General features: G+C 46.3%; 1 protein-coding gene across 1 annotated transcript in view; it reads left to right on the forward strand.

Annotated features, from left to right (window-relative positions):
- LOC101798468 (transcription factor RFX3) overlaps nucleotides 1–17055 on the forward strand; it is a 264473-nt gene that overhangs the window by 234326 nt on the left and 13092 nt on the right. The window contains exons 12-14 of the mRNA XM_038169514.2: nucleotides 9625–9722; nucleotides 9979–10128; nucleotides 16838–17046. Of these exons, the coding sequence (XP_038025442.1) occupies nucleotides 9625–9722; nucleotides 9979–10128; nucleotides 16838–17046 (457 nt within the window). The remainder of the gene's footprint in view (nucleotides 1–9624; nucleotides 9723–9978; nucleotides 10129–16837; nucleotides 17047–17055) is intronic.

Here is a 17055-nt window from a genome sequence, read left to right on the forward strand (position 1 = left end):
GGTCTGCCACAGGGGTTGGAATACCCTCTGCAGGGGCAGCTTGCACTGCTACTGCTCATTTCTCTGACCTTGTTACAGGGTCTGCCACAGGGGTTGGAATACCCTCTGCAGGGTCAACTTGCACTGCTACCGCTCGTTTCTCTGACCCCGTTACAGGGTCTGCCACAGGGGTTGGAATACCCTCTGCAGGGTCAACTTGCACTGCTACCGCTCGTTTCTCTGACACAGCCACAGGAGCTGGAGCAGCTGCAGGAGCTGGAGCAGCCGCAGGAACCAGAGCTGGAGCGGCTGCAGGAGCCGGAATTGGAGTAGTGGCAGGAGCTGGAACTGGAGCGGCTGCAGGAGCTGGAACTGGAGCAGCTGCAGGAGCTGGGACTGGAGCGGCTGCAGGAGCTGGAACTGGAGCGGCTGCAGGAGCTGGGACTGGAGCAGCTGCAGGGTCCACCGTAGGGGTCACAGTGGCTGTTGGATCTGTCACAGGGCTTGGAGTGGGCGCAGGGTCTGTCACTAAGTTGATAGCAGTATCAATGGCAGCTCGATAGGCATGAGCCAGGCCCCAGCATGTTACAATGATTTGTGTTACTTTGGAACTGCCAGAATCATGACACCTTTTTTCAAGCATTCTGCCAGTTTTTGAGGATTTTGCAGTTGTTCAGGGGTGAATTTCCAAAACACTGGGGGTGCCAACTGCTCTAGATGCCTGCCCATATCCTCCCATACTCCCTGCCACCCACAACTATACTACCTCCGGGCAGATCTCCGGATGAGACTCCTAAGTAGTTTAACTTTAAGCAGAATCTGAATTGCATTCAGGAGGCAGAACAAGACTATGCTGGTCTGAGTATCCCAAGAATATTCAATATCTTGGAGAGCTATTGTAACAAGCTCGGAGGATAAGAGGGTGGTGAAGGAGGAAGGGAGAGTGATCAAGTAAGAAAAAATATCTTCCCCTTTCCCCTCCACAGATTGACTCCCTAATGGAAAAAAACAATAGGTATAATTGCTAATAGTTTCCAAGATACAGTTTCCAAAGTACAGAGTCCACGATGTTACTGAGTACAAATACCAAGTTAGAGTCATGACCAGATATCTCATCGTCTCATAAGCCACTGCTACAACACTCAGTACCATAATGATCTGAAACCAGGGCCCGGAGAGGATAAACAACACGACAGAGAGCAAAGAGGGAAAATAATGTACTATAATACTCAATTTGGAAAACAGGCGCAGCAGAGTTGAGATTAAAGCAATCAGCATTATGACAAGTGACTATTAAGCAGGTCTAATAGTTATACCAATTTTAGTTTAACACACTCTGGTCAGATCTGCCGTTATCTCAAACTTTCAAGCCCCACATTGGGCGCCAAAAAGACTGTCGTGGTTTAACCCGGCCGGCAGCTAAACACTACACAGCCGTTCGCTCACCCTCCCCCGTCCCTCTCTGGGACGGGGGAGAGAAATGGAAAGTGAAGCCCGTGAGTTGAGATAAAGACAGTTTAATAAGACAGGAAAATAATAATAACAAAAATAATAACAATAATAATAATAATAATAATAATACAATGGTGATAATAGGTAAGTAATAATAGTATGCACAAACAAGTGATGCACAATGCAATTGCTCACCACCCGCTGACCGATGCCCAGCCTCACCCCGAGCAGTCCGGCCCCCTCCCCCCGGCTAGCCACCCCTATATATTGTTTAGCATGATGAGGTGAAAAAGATCACATTATATGTTTTACATAGTATTTTTCAAGAAAAAAAGAAAAAGGAAAAAAAAAAAGATTTTTTCCTTAAAGAACTAAATAAGTTTAACGCATTGTTTACAGTATTCCCTGTACTTTGACTTTTGGCAGATATTGGGGTGGTTCGAGTCTCCCACGAGAACTAGAGCCTGCAAACACATGGCTTATTGCAGATGCCTGAAGAAGGACTCATCAACTTCTTTCTGATCAGGCAGTCTGTATCAGACACCCACAAGATAACCCACATTCGTCTGCTGTCTAACCCTAACCCCTAAGCTCTCATCTGGCTCATCATCTATCCCTAGGAGAAGGTCCATGCATTCCAGTTCCTTTCTCACAAAGAGTCTTCCTGGCTTGTCCTTCCTAAAGAGGCTTCCTAAATTGATCCATTGCAACACTCCAGTGCTGTACAATATTTTTGATCCCTGAGATCATAGCCTTGCAACTGCTCGCAGACCTCTAATTCCTCCTGCTTTGCCCCACGCTGCATGCATTATTGTACAGGCACTTCAATGAGGCACCCACTCTTACTTATTTCCCCAAAAGGGCGTGAGAGCTTTTCCATAATGCTGTTATCCTGACATTTCCTTCTGTTCATATGCTGGAATTGGGCCCCTTTTAGCCTCATTTTGTTGATTATGAGTTCTCTCCTGTTTACCTAACATTCTTTGCTTTCCTACCCATTCTGTGGGTAGAAAACCCCACTTGACTGATGGCCATCCCTCCCCCATCATTCCTATTATAAAGTTCTTCTTACCAGGTTGGCCAGCCTGTTGGCAAAGATGCTTTTGCTCTACTTGCTCAGGTGGATACTGCTTCCCAAGCAGTCCTCCATCCTCAAAGAGGAGGTCACAGTAGCACGGAGTGACACAAAGTCTATTTGGAGGCCAGTCCAGGACCAGGAGTACACACCGGGTCCAATCCCATTCAACTTCTTCATTAATGATCTGGACGATGGGGCAGAATGCACCATCAGCATTTTTGCAGACAACACAAAACTAGGAGAGTGGCTGATACGCCAGAGGATCATGCTGCCATCCAGAGGGACCTGGACAGGCTGGAGAAATGGGCTGACAGGAACCTCATGCACTTCGACAAGGAGAAATGACAAGTCCTGCACCTGGGGAGGAACAACCTCATGCACCAGTACATGTTGGGGGTCACCCAGCTGGAAGGCAGATCGGAAGAAAAGGCCCAGGGCGTCCTGCTGGACACCAAGTTGAATGTGAACCAGCAGTGTGCCCTTGACACTAAAAAGGCTAATTATATCCTGCATTGCATTAGGCAAAACATTGCCAGCCAGTCACAGGAGGTGATCCTTCCCCTCTACTTAGTGCTGGTGTGCCCACACCTGGAGTCCTGTATCCAGTTCTGGTCTCCTCAGTGTGCAAGAGAGGCATGGATATACTGGAAAGACTCCAGCAAAGATGATTAATAACAATGATTAAGGGACTGGAGCACCTATCCTATGAGGGGAGTCTGAGAGAGTTGGGACTGTTCAGCCTAGAGAACAGAAGGCTCAGGGGGGATCTTATCAATGTGTATAAATACCTGAAGGGAGGATATGAATAATCATAGAATGATAAAATATCCCGAGTTGGAAGGGACCCACAAAGATCATTGAGTCCAACTCCTGGGTCCCCAAAGGACCACCCAAATATCAGACAGTACGTCTGAGAGCATTGACCAAACACTTCTTGAACTCTGGCAGGCTCAGTGCCATGACCACTTACTTCCCCGGGGAGCCTGTTCCAATGCCCGACTACCCTCTCAGCGAAGAACCTTTTCCTAATATACAACCAGCCCTGACACAGCTTCAAGATGTTCCCTCAGGTCCTATCGCTGGTCACCAGTGAGAAGAGATCAGCACCTACCCCTCCACTTCCCCTTGTGAAGAAGCTGTAGACTGTGATGAGGTCTCCCCTCAGTCTCCTCTTCTCCAGGCTGAACAATCCAAGTGACTTCAGCCGCTCCTCATACGTCTTTCACTCTAGACCCCTCACCATCTTCACAGAACTTCTTTGGACACTCTCTAATGGTTTTATGTCCTTCTTATATTGTGGCACCCAAAACTGTATGCAGTACTCAAGGTGAGGCCACACCAGCGCAGAGTAGCATGGGACAATCACTTCTCTTGACTGGCTAGCAATGCTGTGTGTCCTGGTTTCAGCTAGCACAGAATTAATTTTCTTCCTAGTAGCTGGTGGAATGCTGTGTTTTGGCTTAGGATGAGAAGAGTGCTGATAACACCCCGATGCTTTAATTGTTGCAGAGCAGTGCTTATACTAAGCCAAGGACATTTCAGCCTTTTGCTCTGTCCTGCCAACGGGCAGGCTGGGGGTGCAGTAAGAGCTGGGAGGGGACAGACCCAGGACAGGTGACCCAAACTAGCCAAAGGGGTATTCCATACCATCTGACGTCATGCTAAACAATATATAGGGGTGGCTAGCTGGGGGGGAGGGGGCCGGACTGCTCGGGGTGAGGCTGGGCATCGGTCAGCGGGTGGTGAGCAATTGCATTGTGCATCACTTGTTTGTACATACTATTACTTTCGTATTATCACCATTGTATCATTATTATTATTATTGTTATTATTATTTTGTTATTATTATTTTCCTGTCTTATTAAACTGTCTTTATCTCAACTCACGGGCTTCACTCTCCATTTCTCTCCCCCGTCCCAGAGAGGGAGGGGGGAGGGTGAGCGAACGGCTGCGTGGTGTTTAGCTGCCGGCCGGGTTAAACCACGACAGCCTTTTTGAAAAAAACCCCGGAGAGCATGAGACTCTTAATCTCAGGGTCGTGGGTTCGAGCCCCACGTTGGCTAGTTTGGGTCACCTGTCCTGGGTCTGTCCCCTCCCAGCTCTTACTGCACCCCCAGCCTGCCCGTTGGCAGGACAGAGCAAAAGGCTGAAATGTCCTTGGCTTAGTATAAGCACTGCTCTGCAACAATTAAAGCATCGGGGTGTTATCAGCACTCTTCTCATCCTAAGCCAAAACACAGCATTCCACCAGCTACTAGGAAGAAAATTAATTCTGTGCTAGCTGAAACCAGGACACCGTGCTTGATGCACCCCAAGATATGGTTGGCCCTTTTGGCTTCCAGAGCACACTTTTGACTCATATTCAACTTGTTGTCGACCACAACCCCCAGATCCCTTTCTACGGGGCTGCTCTCCAGCCTCTCATCCCCTAGTCTGTACGTATAGCCAGGGTTGCCCCTTCCCAGGTGCAGAATACAGCACTTGTTCTTGTTAAACTTCATATTGTTGGTGACTGCCCAGCCCTCTAACTTGTCGACATCACTCTGAAAGACCACTCTAACCTCGAGGGAGTCAGCTGTTCCTCCCAATTTAGTGTCGTCCACAAACTTACCCAGTATACCTTCAAATCCTGCAACCAAGTCATTTATGAAAACAGTAAAGAGAACTGTCCCCAAAATGGAGCCCTGTGGAACCCCACTAGTGACTGGCCACCAGCCTGATGTAACCCCATGTACCATAAACCTTTGAGTCCAACTCATCATCCAGTTGTTCACCCATCGTATTATTTATCTAGCTGTATGCTGGACATTTTATCCAGAAGGACACTGTGAGAAACAGTATCAAAAGCTTTGCCAAAATCCAAAAAGATTACATCAACTGGCTTCCCTTGGTCAGCTAGGTGGGTGACCTTGTCATAAAAGGAAATTAAGTTCGTTAAACAGGACCTTCTCCTCCTGAACCTGTGTTGGCTGTGACCAATGACTGCATTGCCCTTCAGGTGTTTTTCAATAACTCCCAGAATAATCTTCTCCATACTCTTTGAGTACCCTGGGATGAATCCCATTGGGCCCCAGAGACTTGTATACATCCAACTGGAGCAGCAGGTCCCGCACAGGTTCAGGGTTGGCTGGGATTTTATCGTTCCCATAGTCATGGTCCTCCAACTCAGGGTAACTGGGGTCCCAGGGCCCATCATCAGCATTGAAGACAGAGGCGAAGAAGCCAATCACCACTTCACCCATGAGACCCTCCCTGTTTACAAGCAGCAAGTCTAGGAGGGCTCCTTTCCTAGTCGGCTCGTTCGGTATCAGTACCAAGAAGTTATCATCAACGTGTTTTAGGAATCTCCTGGACCTGCTGGTATCAAGTATTATTCCCAGTTGACATTTGGCAGATCGAAGTCCCCCATAAGGACAAGGACAGCTGATTTAGAAGTATTTCTCAGTTCCTTAAAGAATAATTCATCAGTGTCGTCATCCTGTAATGGTGGTCTGTAGTATACTCCCACAGCAACATCCACTTCATTTGCTTATCCCTTAATCCTTACCCAGAGGCTCTCATCCTCATCATCGCCAGTTGTAAGCTCTGTATAGTCCCGCCCCTGCATTACATACAGTGCCACCCCCTTGCCTCATCTGTTCTGCTTATCCTTTCTGAAGAGCCTATAACCGTCCACTGTAACATACCAGTCACAGGACTCTTTTCACCAGCTTTCTCTTATGCCAATGATGTCATAGCTCTGGGACTGAGCCAAGGCTTCTAGCTCCTCTTGCTTGTTCCTCATGCTGTGTGCATTGGTGTAGAGACATTTCAAATGTGCTTCAGCATACCCACCCAGCACCTTGTGGAGCAGACTAAAGGATCTCGCTAGCATGCAGTCCCTCAAATTTTGGCGTGCCATCCCATAGCTTATCACCAGCGAGCCTGTTTTTATCCATTATACCCTTCAACTCTAGCGTAAAGCTCTTTCGATCAGCCCTGCTAACTCTTGAGTAAAAATCCTTTTCCCTCTTTGAGAAAGGTGCATCCCATCACATGCCAGCAGGTCTGGTGTCATGTAGACCATCCCGTGATAAAACAAACAAACAAACAAACAAACAATCTGCCTGTGCCACCAGCCTTGGAGACAGGTTTTGATAAGGTGAGTCTGCATGTTTCTTCCAGTATCGTTCCCTGCAACTGGAAGGATAGAAGAAAACACTACCTGTGCTCCTGATCCCTTAACCGATCATCCCAAGGCCCTGAAGTCTCTTTTGATGGCCCTTGGACTTCTTGTCGCAACTTCATTGCTGCCTACATGAAAAAACAATAATGGATAATAATCCGAGGGCTGTACCACCAGGCTCGGAAGTTTTCTTGTAACACTTTTAACACGGGCTCCAGGGAGGCAGCAAACTTCTATAGGAGGTGAGTTTGGTTGGCATATTGGGCCGTCTGTTCCCCTCTGAAGGCTGTCACCAATGACAATAACCCAGCTTTTCTTTCTTAATGGAGGCCCTGAGCAACCTATTCTGGGTGACCCTGATTTGAGCAGAGGGGTTGGAGTAGATGATCTCAAGAGGTCCCTTCCAACCTAAACAGTTCTGTGATCAGTGTTGCAAAGTCCAGCTGGGTGCCAGTAACTAGTGGGGTCCTTCAGGAATCAGTACTGGGACCAGTATTGTTTAAGGTCTTCATTATTGACCTGGTAGATGGAACAGAGTGCACTCTCAGCAAGTTTGCAGATATTGACGGAGAGTGTTCAATATGCTGGAGGTTAGAGGGACCTGGAAAGGATGGAGAAATGAGCTGATGGGATCCTCATGAAGTTTAACAATGATAATTGCCAAGTCTTGCATTTTCAATGAAATAACCCCATGCAACACTACAGGCTGGGAGATTGTCTCAGCTGTATTCCTTAAAGAATAATTCATTGGTGTCATCATCCTTTGAGCCTGACCCAAGAGCCCAAATCCTGGGCAAAAATCCTTTTCCCCCTCTGAGAAAGGTGCTCCTGTAATAAATGGCTAAGTCCCAAATAGGGTTACAATCAAAGTTTACAATTTATTAAACAAATAGAGGTAAGCAAACAGCGCTGGGTGCGCCGGGAGTCTCTGCTCCACCAAGAAGCACACCAGTTACATCAGGCATCTGTTTTTTATGCTCCTAGGCTAATACATATTCATCACCACTTTTGGAAAAGGCAGGGTTATTATAATTAGTTTCCCAGGACCCGAACCATCCCACGGACGCATACATATCAGTCTCTGTGGTCCCTCTGGGGGTCGCTCATACTGAAGGCTCGTAGTCTTCCTCCCAGGCTTTGTCCTTCGGTCATTCTTCAGCTTCCCCCCCTCTCCTTATTTAGTAGTCTCTGGGCCAGATGTCAGAAAGTTGTGTCTCGTGCAATAGTCAGCAGTTATCTCAAGAAACTCCCCCCTATTCTCTTATCTCCCAGACTCGAGTCTCAAGGTTTACCCTTCAAACCCTCTATCGACACAAACTGCTAGACCCTTCTTTTGCAAGATACAAGAACTATATACACTAACCACTCTGTTTCTCTTGGACTTGTGGCTATTTATACAAGGGTATGTAAGACAGAAGGTCACATTTCATCATGAGGCCCTAGCATTGTTCCATATTGACACGAATCAGATGAACATATTTCACAATCCCCCATTTCCTTTTTCATGGTATTAATTCGTGCTTTCATTTCCAATCGAGTCAGTAGTTGCCGAATTGGTATCAATTTTGGATATTCTTTTGTTTTTATTATCATCAGGGAATAGGTTTTCTCTTTCCCTGGTTCTGGGTCAACAGTGTGAGAAGCACTCCGTAGCCAATAACTTAGGCTCAGGCGAGGATCTTAATAAAGTAGTAATTTATTCACGACTGCAATGGCAGGCATTTCCACCTAAGTTCTAGAAGAAGATCCCCACTTAGCCAAAATGACCTTCTGCCCCACCTGCTTGACTTCCAACTTTTTGGAATTGCCTGTTTCTGTGCTCTTAAGAGGTGGTACTCCAAAAATGACCAGGACTGATGGAGCTCGATGTCTTCAAAAGCAGTTTCCCAGGGGACCTTACTAACTAGTTCCCTGAGCGCTGTGAAGTCTGCTCTCCCCATATCCAGGGCTGAAGTTTTGGTGCAGTTTTCCTCCTGTGACTAAAGATTTTGAGAAATGTGTTCATCTGATTCGTGCCTCTGATTTCTCTTCCAACCTAGACAATTCTGTGATTCTGTGAAAGCAAAACAAACAAACAAAAAGAATTTGGACCTGGCTTCGGAATACAAACAGAGGCAATTGGCTAGCCTCTTTCTAGGGCAATTGGCCCCTGATGTCAGAAAGAAATTGTCTTAGGCTGCAGGCAGGATTGACAGGGACCTTGGACTTCTACCTTAACAGGTCCACTGACCATGGGACACGTTTCACATCTAAGGTGTTACGGGACTAAACCACAGCCCTAGGCATTAAATGGGAATACCATACTCCATGGCATCCACAAAGTTCAGGATGAGTTGAGAGAATGAATCAAACGATTAAACAACAATTGGCTAAATTAATGATTGAAACCCAACTGTCTTGGATAAAATGTTTGCCATTGGCATTATTGAATATTAGGACTATGCCCCATAGTGAAACGGGTATCTCACCTTATGAGATGTTATATGGAATGCCGTATTCCCAAGGAATGCCATTGGATTATTCTTTGATAGAGAATTATGAAAACTCTCTTGTTTCAATTTATGTCTGATGTGTATCACCCCCCTGCCATGCATCATTGTGAAGAGTCTTATTTCATCTTCTTGCTGACCTTGTAGGTGTTGAAAGGCTGCTATTAGGCTCACCAAAACTTTCTTTTGCTCAGGCTGAACAAGCCTAGTTCTCTCAGCCTCTCCTCATAGGGGATGTGCTCCAGCTACCTGATCATGTCGATGGCCCTCTGCTGAACTTGCTCCAGTTTATCAACATCCTTCTTTGTATTGGGAGGGATCCAAACATAGATTGGATAAGTCTCTGAGCCAATAAATGCAGCATATCTCAGTGTGGAATATTTAAATACTGAGGATACAAGTGATTTCAAGAGAGTTAACTTGCTACATTTTTCACTGTATTTTTGTTCTTTAATGTTTAGGTGCCTTGACTCAAGCCATTCGCAATTTTGCAAAAAGCATTGAAGGTTGGCTTTCCAGTGCCATGAACGATATTCCACAGAGAATGATAGAAACCAAGGTAAACAAAGCTTACTGCACTTTTCATTACTTTATGCAAATGTACACTGAATGTCATTTAAAATCTGAAAGTAGTAACATTTTAACTTCTATGCTAAGTGTCATTTAAGTTGAATTTCAAACATGAAACACAGGACTGGAAATCATTTTCTTTTGCATTAAAAAAAAAAAAGAATAGAAAAAACTGTATTCGTTTTATTATATGTGAATTGCAACATCTGAGAGCTGATCTGAGATAAATGGATTTTTTTTCATAGGTTGCCACTGTAAGTGCCTTTGCCCAGACTCTGCGAAGATACACATCTCTTAATCACCTGGCTCAGGCAGCTCGGGCTGTGCTTCAGAACACTTCTCAGATCAACCAGATGCTCAGTGATCTCAACCGTGTTGATTTTGCCAATGTCCAGGTAAACTCTAGCTTTAAACAACAGACTTTTTAAAAAATGTATTTCCCCCCCCATTTTTTTTTTGTTGTTACTATTTCTTATTATTCCATCAATAAAGCAAAGTGAGAACATTTTCCTGATTTTTGTATATGCAGTGATTCAGTTGAAACTTACCAACTTACACTTTAGCCTTAAGTAAAAGCTCAGAGCCATTATCTGTTTCCATTGTCTCTGAAGACTTCTTATCTTTCAGACCATAAATTCTGCCAATTTTCATTTGGTGCAAATGAAAGTATAGAGTATATGTGGTCTTAGAATGGACATCATGAATGATGCTTAAATATGAAAATTTGGACAATAGCATAGCTTCTGATCTTCCATAAAAATATTAATCGAACAGCACTATTTCTAGTAGAGATTGTTTCATTAAATTAATTTTTATTTCAAAGATGATGTCATTAATATACTTTCTTCAACTGTGTTTAAATTTCCCACCTTTCCTAAGTAACTGGTTAGTACTAGTTTCCAGTAATCTGTAAAAGATGAACTTATTATTTTTCATTAAGTTTAAAAAAAGGTTTCCCTTTTACCTCTTTCTTCCTCCATGCAGTGGGGTTCCTGCATCGAGGAAACCCCAGGGAGTGGAGAGAGCCATGGGAGTGGAGAGAGCTGCCAGGAGCTGGCAGCCCTCACAAGAGCAGCTGGCAAGGCTTGGGAAGGGCCAGGAGCAGCGGTGGCCACCCCCCCCCCCACCCTCCCACAAGTACAAAGGCAACCCCTAGGGAGCATGAGTGACCAGGAGTGCGGCAATCAAGGTGTGGTGTGTCAGTCAGGGTGTGGTGTGGAACCACAGTTTGCATGACAGTTTGTGTGGGAGCTTTGCCAGCTCAAACAGGGAGTGATGGTATCCACCCAGCAAACGGCCTCTCTAAGCTCTACACTCATCACAACTGACACAGTTTCCCAGACAGAGCTTCGGTGGGATGAAGGGATGAAAGACATGGACTCACAATGGCTATTGAACTGGAGATGTTTACTACAATTTTTCTCCACTACATATACTTTCCCCATAGCCCGAAACACTGTACACACTCCTGAATCTGTCATGCAATTGGTCAGAGACCCTCAAACACGTGCCTTAAGCCAGCCAGCAATTGGCCACTGTCCAAAGCTCATCTTTAACACTGCAGCCAAGTTATTTCACAGAATCACAGAATCGTCTAGGTTGGAAGAGACCTCAAGATCATCAAGTCCAACCTCTGACCTAACACTAACAAGTCCTCCACTAAACCATGTCCCTAAGCTCTACATCTAAACGTCTTTTAAAGACCTCCAGGGATGGTGACTCCACCACTTCCCTGGGCAGCCCATTCCAATGCCTCACAACCCTCTCAGTAAAGAAGTTCTTCCTAAAATCCAACCTAAAACACCCCTGGCGCAACTTTAGTCCATTCCCCCTCATCCTTTCACCAGGCATGTCGGAGAATAGACCAACCCCCACCTCGCTACAGCCTCCTTTGAGGTATCTGTAGAGAGCAATAAGGTCGCCCCTGGGCCTCCTTTTCTCCAGGCTGAACAAGCCCAGCTCCCTCAGCCACTTGTCGTAGGACTTGTTCTCCAGACCCCTCACCAGCTTCGTTGCCCTTCTCTGGACCCGCTCAAGCACCTCGATGTCCTTCTTGTAGCAAGGGGCCCAAAACTGAACACAGTACTCGAGGTGCAGCCTCACCAGAGCCAAGTACAGGGGGACGATCACCTCCCTAGCCCTGCTGGTCACACTGTTTCTTATGCAAGCCAGGATGCTGTTGGCCTTCATGGCCACCTGAGCACACTGCTGGCTCATATCCAACCAGATATTGACCAATACTCCCAGGTCCTTCTCTGCCAGGCAGCTCTCCAACCACTCATCTCCCAGCCTGTAGCTCTGCTTGGGGTTATTGCGCCCCAGGTGCAGGACCCGGCACTTGGCCTTGTTGAACTTCATGCAGTTGACCTCAGCCCATCGGTCCAGCCTATCCAGATCCTCCTGCAGTGCCTTCCTACCCTCGAGCAGATCGACACACGCACCCAACTTGGTGTCATCTGCGAACTTACTGAGGGTGCACTCGATCCTCTCATCCAGATCATCGATGAAGATATTAAAGCGGACCAGCCCCAGCACCAAGCCCTGGGGAACGCCACTAGTGACTGGCCTCCAACTGGACTTGACTCCATTTACCACGACTCTTTGGGCCCGGCTATCCAGTCAGTTTTTAACCCAACGAAGCGTACGCCAGTCCAAGCCACGAGCAGCCAGTTTATTGAGGAGATTGTTGTGAGAAACAGTGTCAAAAACCTTGCTGAAGTCAAGGTAGACAACATCCACAGCCTTTCCCTCATCCACCAAGCGCGTCATTTTGTCATAGAAGGAGATCAGGTTTGTCAAGCAGGACCTGCCTTTCATAAATCCATGCTGACTGGGCCTGATCGCCTGGTCGCCCTGCAAGTGCCGCGTGATGACACTCAAGATAATCTGCTCCATGAGCTTCCCTGGCACTGAGGTCAAACTGACAGACCTTTCTGTGTTGATGTGTTTATAAAAACATTTTTTGTTATCTTTAATGGCAGTAGCCAGATTGAGCTCCAGATGAGCTTTGGCCTTTCTAATTTTGTCCCTGCACAGCCTCGCAACATCCTTATAGTCCTCCCTAGTGGCCTGCCCACTTTTCCAAAGATTATAAACCCTCTTTTTTCTCCTAAGCTCAAGCCACAATTCTCTGTTCAGCCTGGTTGGTCGTCTTCCCCGCCAGCTCATCTTTGGGCACGTGGGGACAGACCGTTCCTGCGCCATTAATATTTCCCTCTTGAAGAGCGCCCAGCCTTCCTGGACTCCTCTGCCCTTCAGAACCGCCTCCCAAGGGACTCTACCAACCAGTGTCCTGAGCAGCTCAAAGTCAGTTCCTTTCAGGTAGTTGTAGAGAGCAATAAGGTCTCCCCTGAGCCTTCTCTTCTTCACTATAAACAACCCCAGTTCCCTCATCCGCTCCTCATAAGACTTGTTCTCTAGACCTTTCACCAGCTTTTTTTGCCTTTCTCTGGACACTCTCCAGGACCTCGATGTCTTTCTTGTAGTGAGGGGCCCAAAACAGAACACAATACACAAGGTGTGGCCTCACCAGAGCAGAGTACAGGGGGACAATCACCTCCCTAGTCCTGCTGCCCACACTATTCCTGACACAAGCCAGGATGCCGTTGGCCTTCGTGGCCACCTGGACACACTGCTGGCTCATGTTCAGGTGAACATTGACCAACACCCCAGATCCTTATCCTCTGCACAGCTTTCCAGCCACTCTGCTCCAAGCCTGTAGCTCTGCATGGGGTTGTTCTGACCAAAGTGCAGGACCCAGTACGTAGCCATGTTGAACCTCATCCAGTTGGCCTCTGCTCATAGACCCATCCTGTCCAGGTCCCTCTGCAGGGCCTTCCTACCGTCTGGCAGATCAACACCCCCCCCCCCGCCCCCAACTTGGTGTTGCCTGCAAACTTACTGAGTGCACTCAATTCTCTAATCGAAATCATCATATAAAGAGGGTGGGCCCCAACACCAACCCCTGGGGAACACCACTCCTGACCACCTGGATTTCACTCCATTCACCACCACTCTCTGGGCCAGGCCATCCAGTCAGTTTTTAACCCAACAAAGAGTATACCTGTACAAGCCATGGGCTTCCAGCTTCTCCAGGAGAGTATTATGGGAGACCATGTGAAAGGCTTTGATGAAGTCTGGGTAGACTACGTCAACAGCCTTTCCCTCATCCACCAAGCAGGTTACCTGGTCATAGAAGGAGATGAGGTTGGTCATGCAGGACTTGCATTTCATGAACCCATGCTGACTGGGCCTGATCCCCCGGCTGTCCAGCACATGCTGTGTGATTGCATTCAAGATGACCTGTTCCATCACCTTTCCTGGCACCGAGGTCAGGTTGACAGTCCCGTAGTTCCCTGGGTCCTCCTTAGCCAGGAAGGGGACCCGTAGAACTGCTGTATTGGACTTCTGGAGGGCTGACTTTGAGCTGTTAAGGACACTGGTTGGCAGAGTCCCTTGGGAGGTGGTTCTGAAGGCCAGAGGAGTCCAGGCCAGAGGAGTCCAGGAAGGCCGGGCACTCTTCGAGAAGGAAATCTTAATGGCACAGGAGCAGTCTGTCCCCACGAGCCGACGTGGAAGAAGACCAGCCTGGCTGAACAGAGAATCGTGGCTTGAGCTTAGGAGGAAAAAGAGGGTTTATAATCTTTGGAAAAGAGGGCGGGCCACTCAGGAGGACTACAAGGATGTTGCGAGGCAGTGCAGGGACAAAATTAGGAAGGCCAAAGCTCATCTGGAGCTCAATCTGGCTACTGCCGTTAAAGATAACAAAAAATGTTTTTACAATATGTCAACGCAAAACGGAGGACTAAGGAGAATCTCCAGCCTTTACTGGATGAAGGGGGAAACTTAGTTACAAGAGATGAGGAAAAGGCTGAGGTGCTTAATGCCTTCTTTGCCTCAGTCTTTAGTGGCAAGAGCAGTTGTTCTCTGGACACCCAGTACCCTGATCTGGTGGAAGGGGATGGGGAGCAGAATGTGGCCCTCACTATCCACGAAGAAATGGTTGGTGACCTGGTACGGCACTTGGATGTGCACAAGTCGATGGGGCCGGATGGGATCCACCTGAGGACACTGAGAGAACTGGCAGAGGAGCTGGCCAAGCCGCTTTCCATCATTTATCAACAGTCCTGGCTATCAGGGGAGGTCCCAGTCAGCTGGCGGCTAGCAAACGTGACACCCATCTACAAGAAGGGCCGGAGGGTAGACCCGGGGAACTACAAGAAGGACATCAAGGTGTTTGAGCAAGTCCAGAGAACGGCAGCAAAGCTGGTAAAATCTCTAGAGAACAAGTCTTATGAGGAGCAGCTGAGGGAGCTGGGGTTGTTTAGCCTGGAGAAGAGGAGGCTCTGGGGAGACCTTATTGTGCTCTACAGTAACCTTTAAAGAGGCTGTAGCGAAGTGGGGATTGGTCTATTCTCCCAAGCACCAAGTGATAAGACAAGAGGAAATGGCCTTAAGTTGTTCTGGGGGGTGTTTAGGTTGGATATTAGGAAAAATTTCTTCATTGAAAGGGTTGTAAGGCATTGGTAATATTTGCCCAGGGAAATGGTTGAGTTACCATCCCTGGAGGTATTTAAAAGACATGTAGATGTGGTGCTTAGGGACGTGGTTTAGAGGTAGACTTTGCAGTGCTATACAGTGGTTGGACTCAATGATCTTAGAGGTTTTTTCCAACCTAAATGATTCTATGATTTTCCTTAGAAGAAACAACAGCTTTTTCTCCTGTTGTTCAACTAATTGACATGGTCCAGTGTAGTATTTTTTCCCTGCTACACATCACAACTGCTCATAGGCAAAACAGAGTATTATATATAATATATATATAATAGACAATATATATTTATAGGGAGATTAATATAATTTATTGCCTATCACTAGCAGACTAGAAAAGTGAGAAATTAAAGCAAACTAAAAACATTCCCCCCCCATCCTTCTATGTCCTCCCCTCGAGAGGCTCAGCGGAACGGGGAATGGGGGTTGCAGTCAGTCCATAGCGCTTTGTCTCCATTGCTTCTTCATGGTCATTCACTACGCCTGCTCCAATGTGGGATCCCTTCCATGGGCTGCAGTCCTTCCCAACTGATCCTATATGGGCTTCCCACAGACAACAGCTCTTCAAGAACTGCTCCAATATTGGTCTGTACCACAGGGTCCATCCTTCAGGAGCAAACTGCTCCAACATGGGTCCCCCATGGGTGGCAGCTCCTCTCCATGGGCTACAGGTCCAGCAGAAGTGTCTTATTGGTCTTATTTAAGGAATGGCACAAAGTTGTGCCAGGGGATATTCAGACTAGATGTTAGTAAAAAATTCTTTACTGTGAAAGTGGTCAAACACTGGAACAGGCTTCCTAGAGAGGTGGTTGATGCCCCATGCCTGTCAGTGTTCAAGAGGCATTTTGACAATCCCCTCACATATATGCTTTAGCTTTTGTTTAGCCCTGAAGAGGTCAGGCAGTTGGACTAGATGGTCTTCGTAGGTCCCTTCCAACTGAACTATTCTATTCTATTCTATTCTATTCTATTCTATTCTATTCTATTCTATTCTATTCTATTCTATTCTATTCTATTCTATTCTATTCTACGTATTACAGCCTATGGATAAACACAACAACCCCATTTTTTTGCCTAATAAACAAATCTCTTTTCAAGTGAGGTGCTTAAAAATATTTAAAAAAAAACATATTTGAAGATAGAATAATAACTGCTTCAAAGCAATAGAAAACATGGCACTTTGGTTTCTTTTCCTCTTTGTTTCTTACTCTCTCAGCTTCCATTTGACTGCCCTTTCCACTACTTGTTCTTGTAGTCCTAAGCCTGACAATTTCTGAATTTTTTACTAGAAAAAATATGAATGAAAGAAGTTGAAATTTCTTCCATGAAAACCAATATGGACCACTGCAATGTACTTGCATTTTTTCGATTGTACTTTTGTGTGTGCTTTATTTGATGCCCGTTTTCATACTTTTATTTTCTTTCAACAAAATTGAAAGATGTGAAAATAAAAAACTCATTAGTTTGGCTAAGAAGTGTATTTAATCCTTTTAATTGTTCAATCTTTAAGAATAATTTGTCTTTTGTTTTCATGTTTGCCATGTGTTGTAACAGGAGCAGGCTTCCTGGGTGTGTCAGTGTGATGACATTATAGTTCAAAGACTAGAAACAGATTTCAAGATGATTCTACAGCAGCAGAGCACTCTGGAGCAGTGGGCTGCCTGGCTTGATAATGTAATGATGCAAGCATTGAAACCATATGAAGGAAGACCCAGCTTTCCTAAAGCAGCACGACAATTTATTTTAAAATGGTCTTTCTACAGGTAGTTTTT

The sequence above is a fragment of the Anas platyrhynchos genome, chromosome W (genome assembly GCF_047663525.1).
Source record: "Anas platyrhynchos isolate ZD024472 breed Pekin duck chromosome W, IASCAAS_PekinDuck_T2T, whole genome shotgun sequence".
NCBI lineage: Eukaryota > Metazoa > Chordata > Aves > Anseriformes > Anatidae > Anas > Anas platyrhynchos.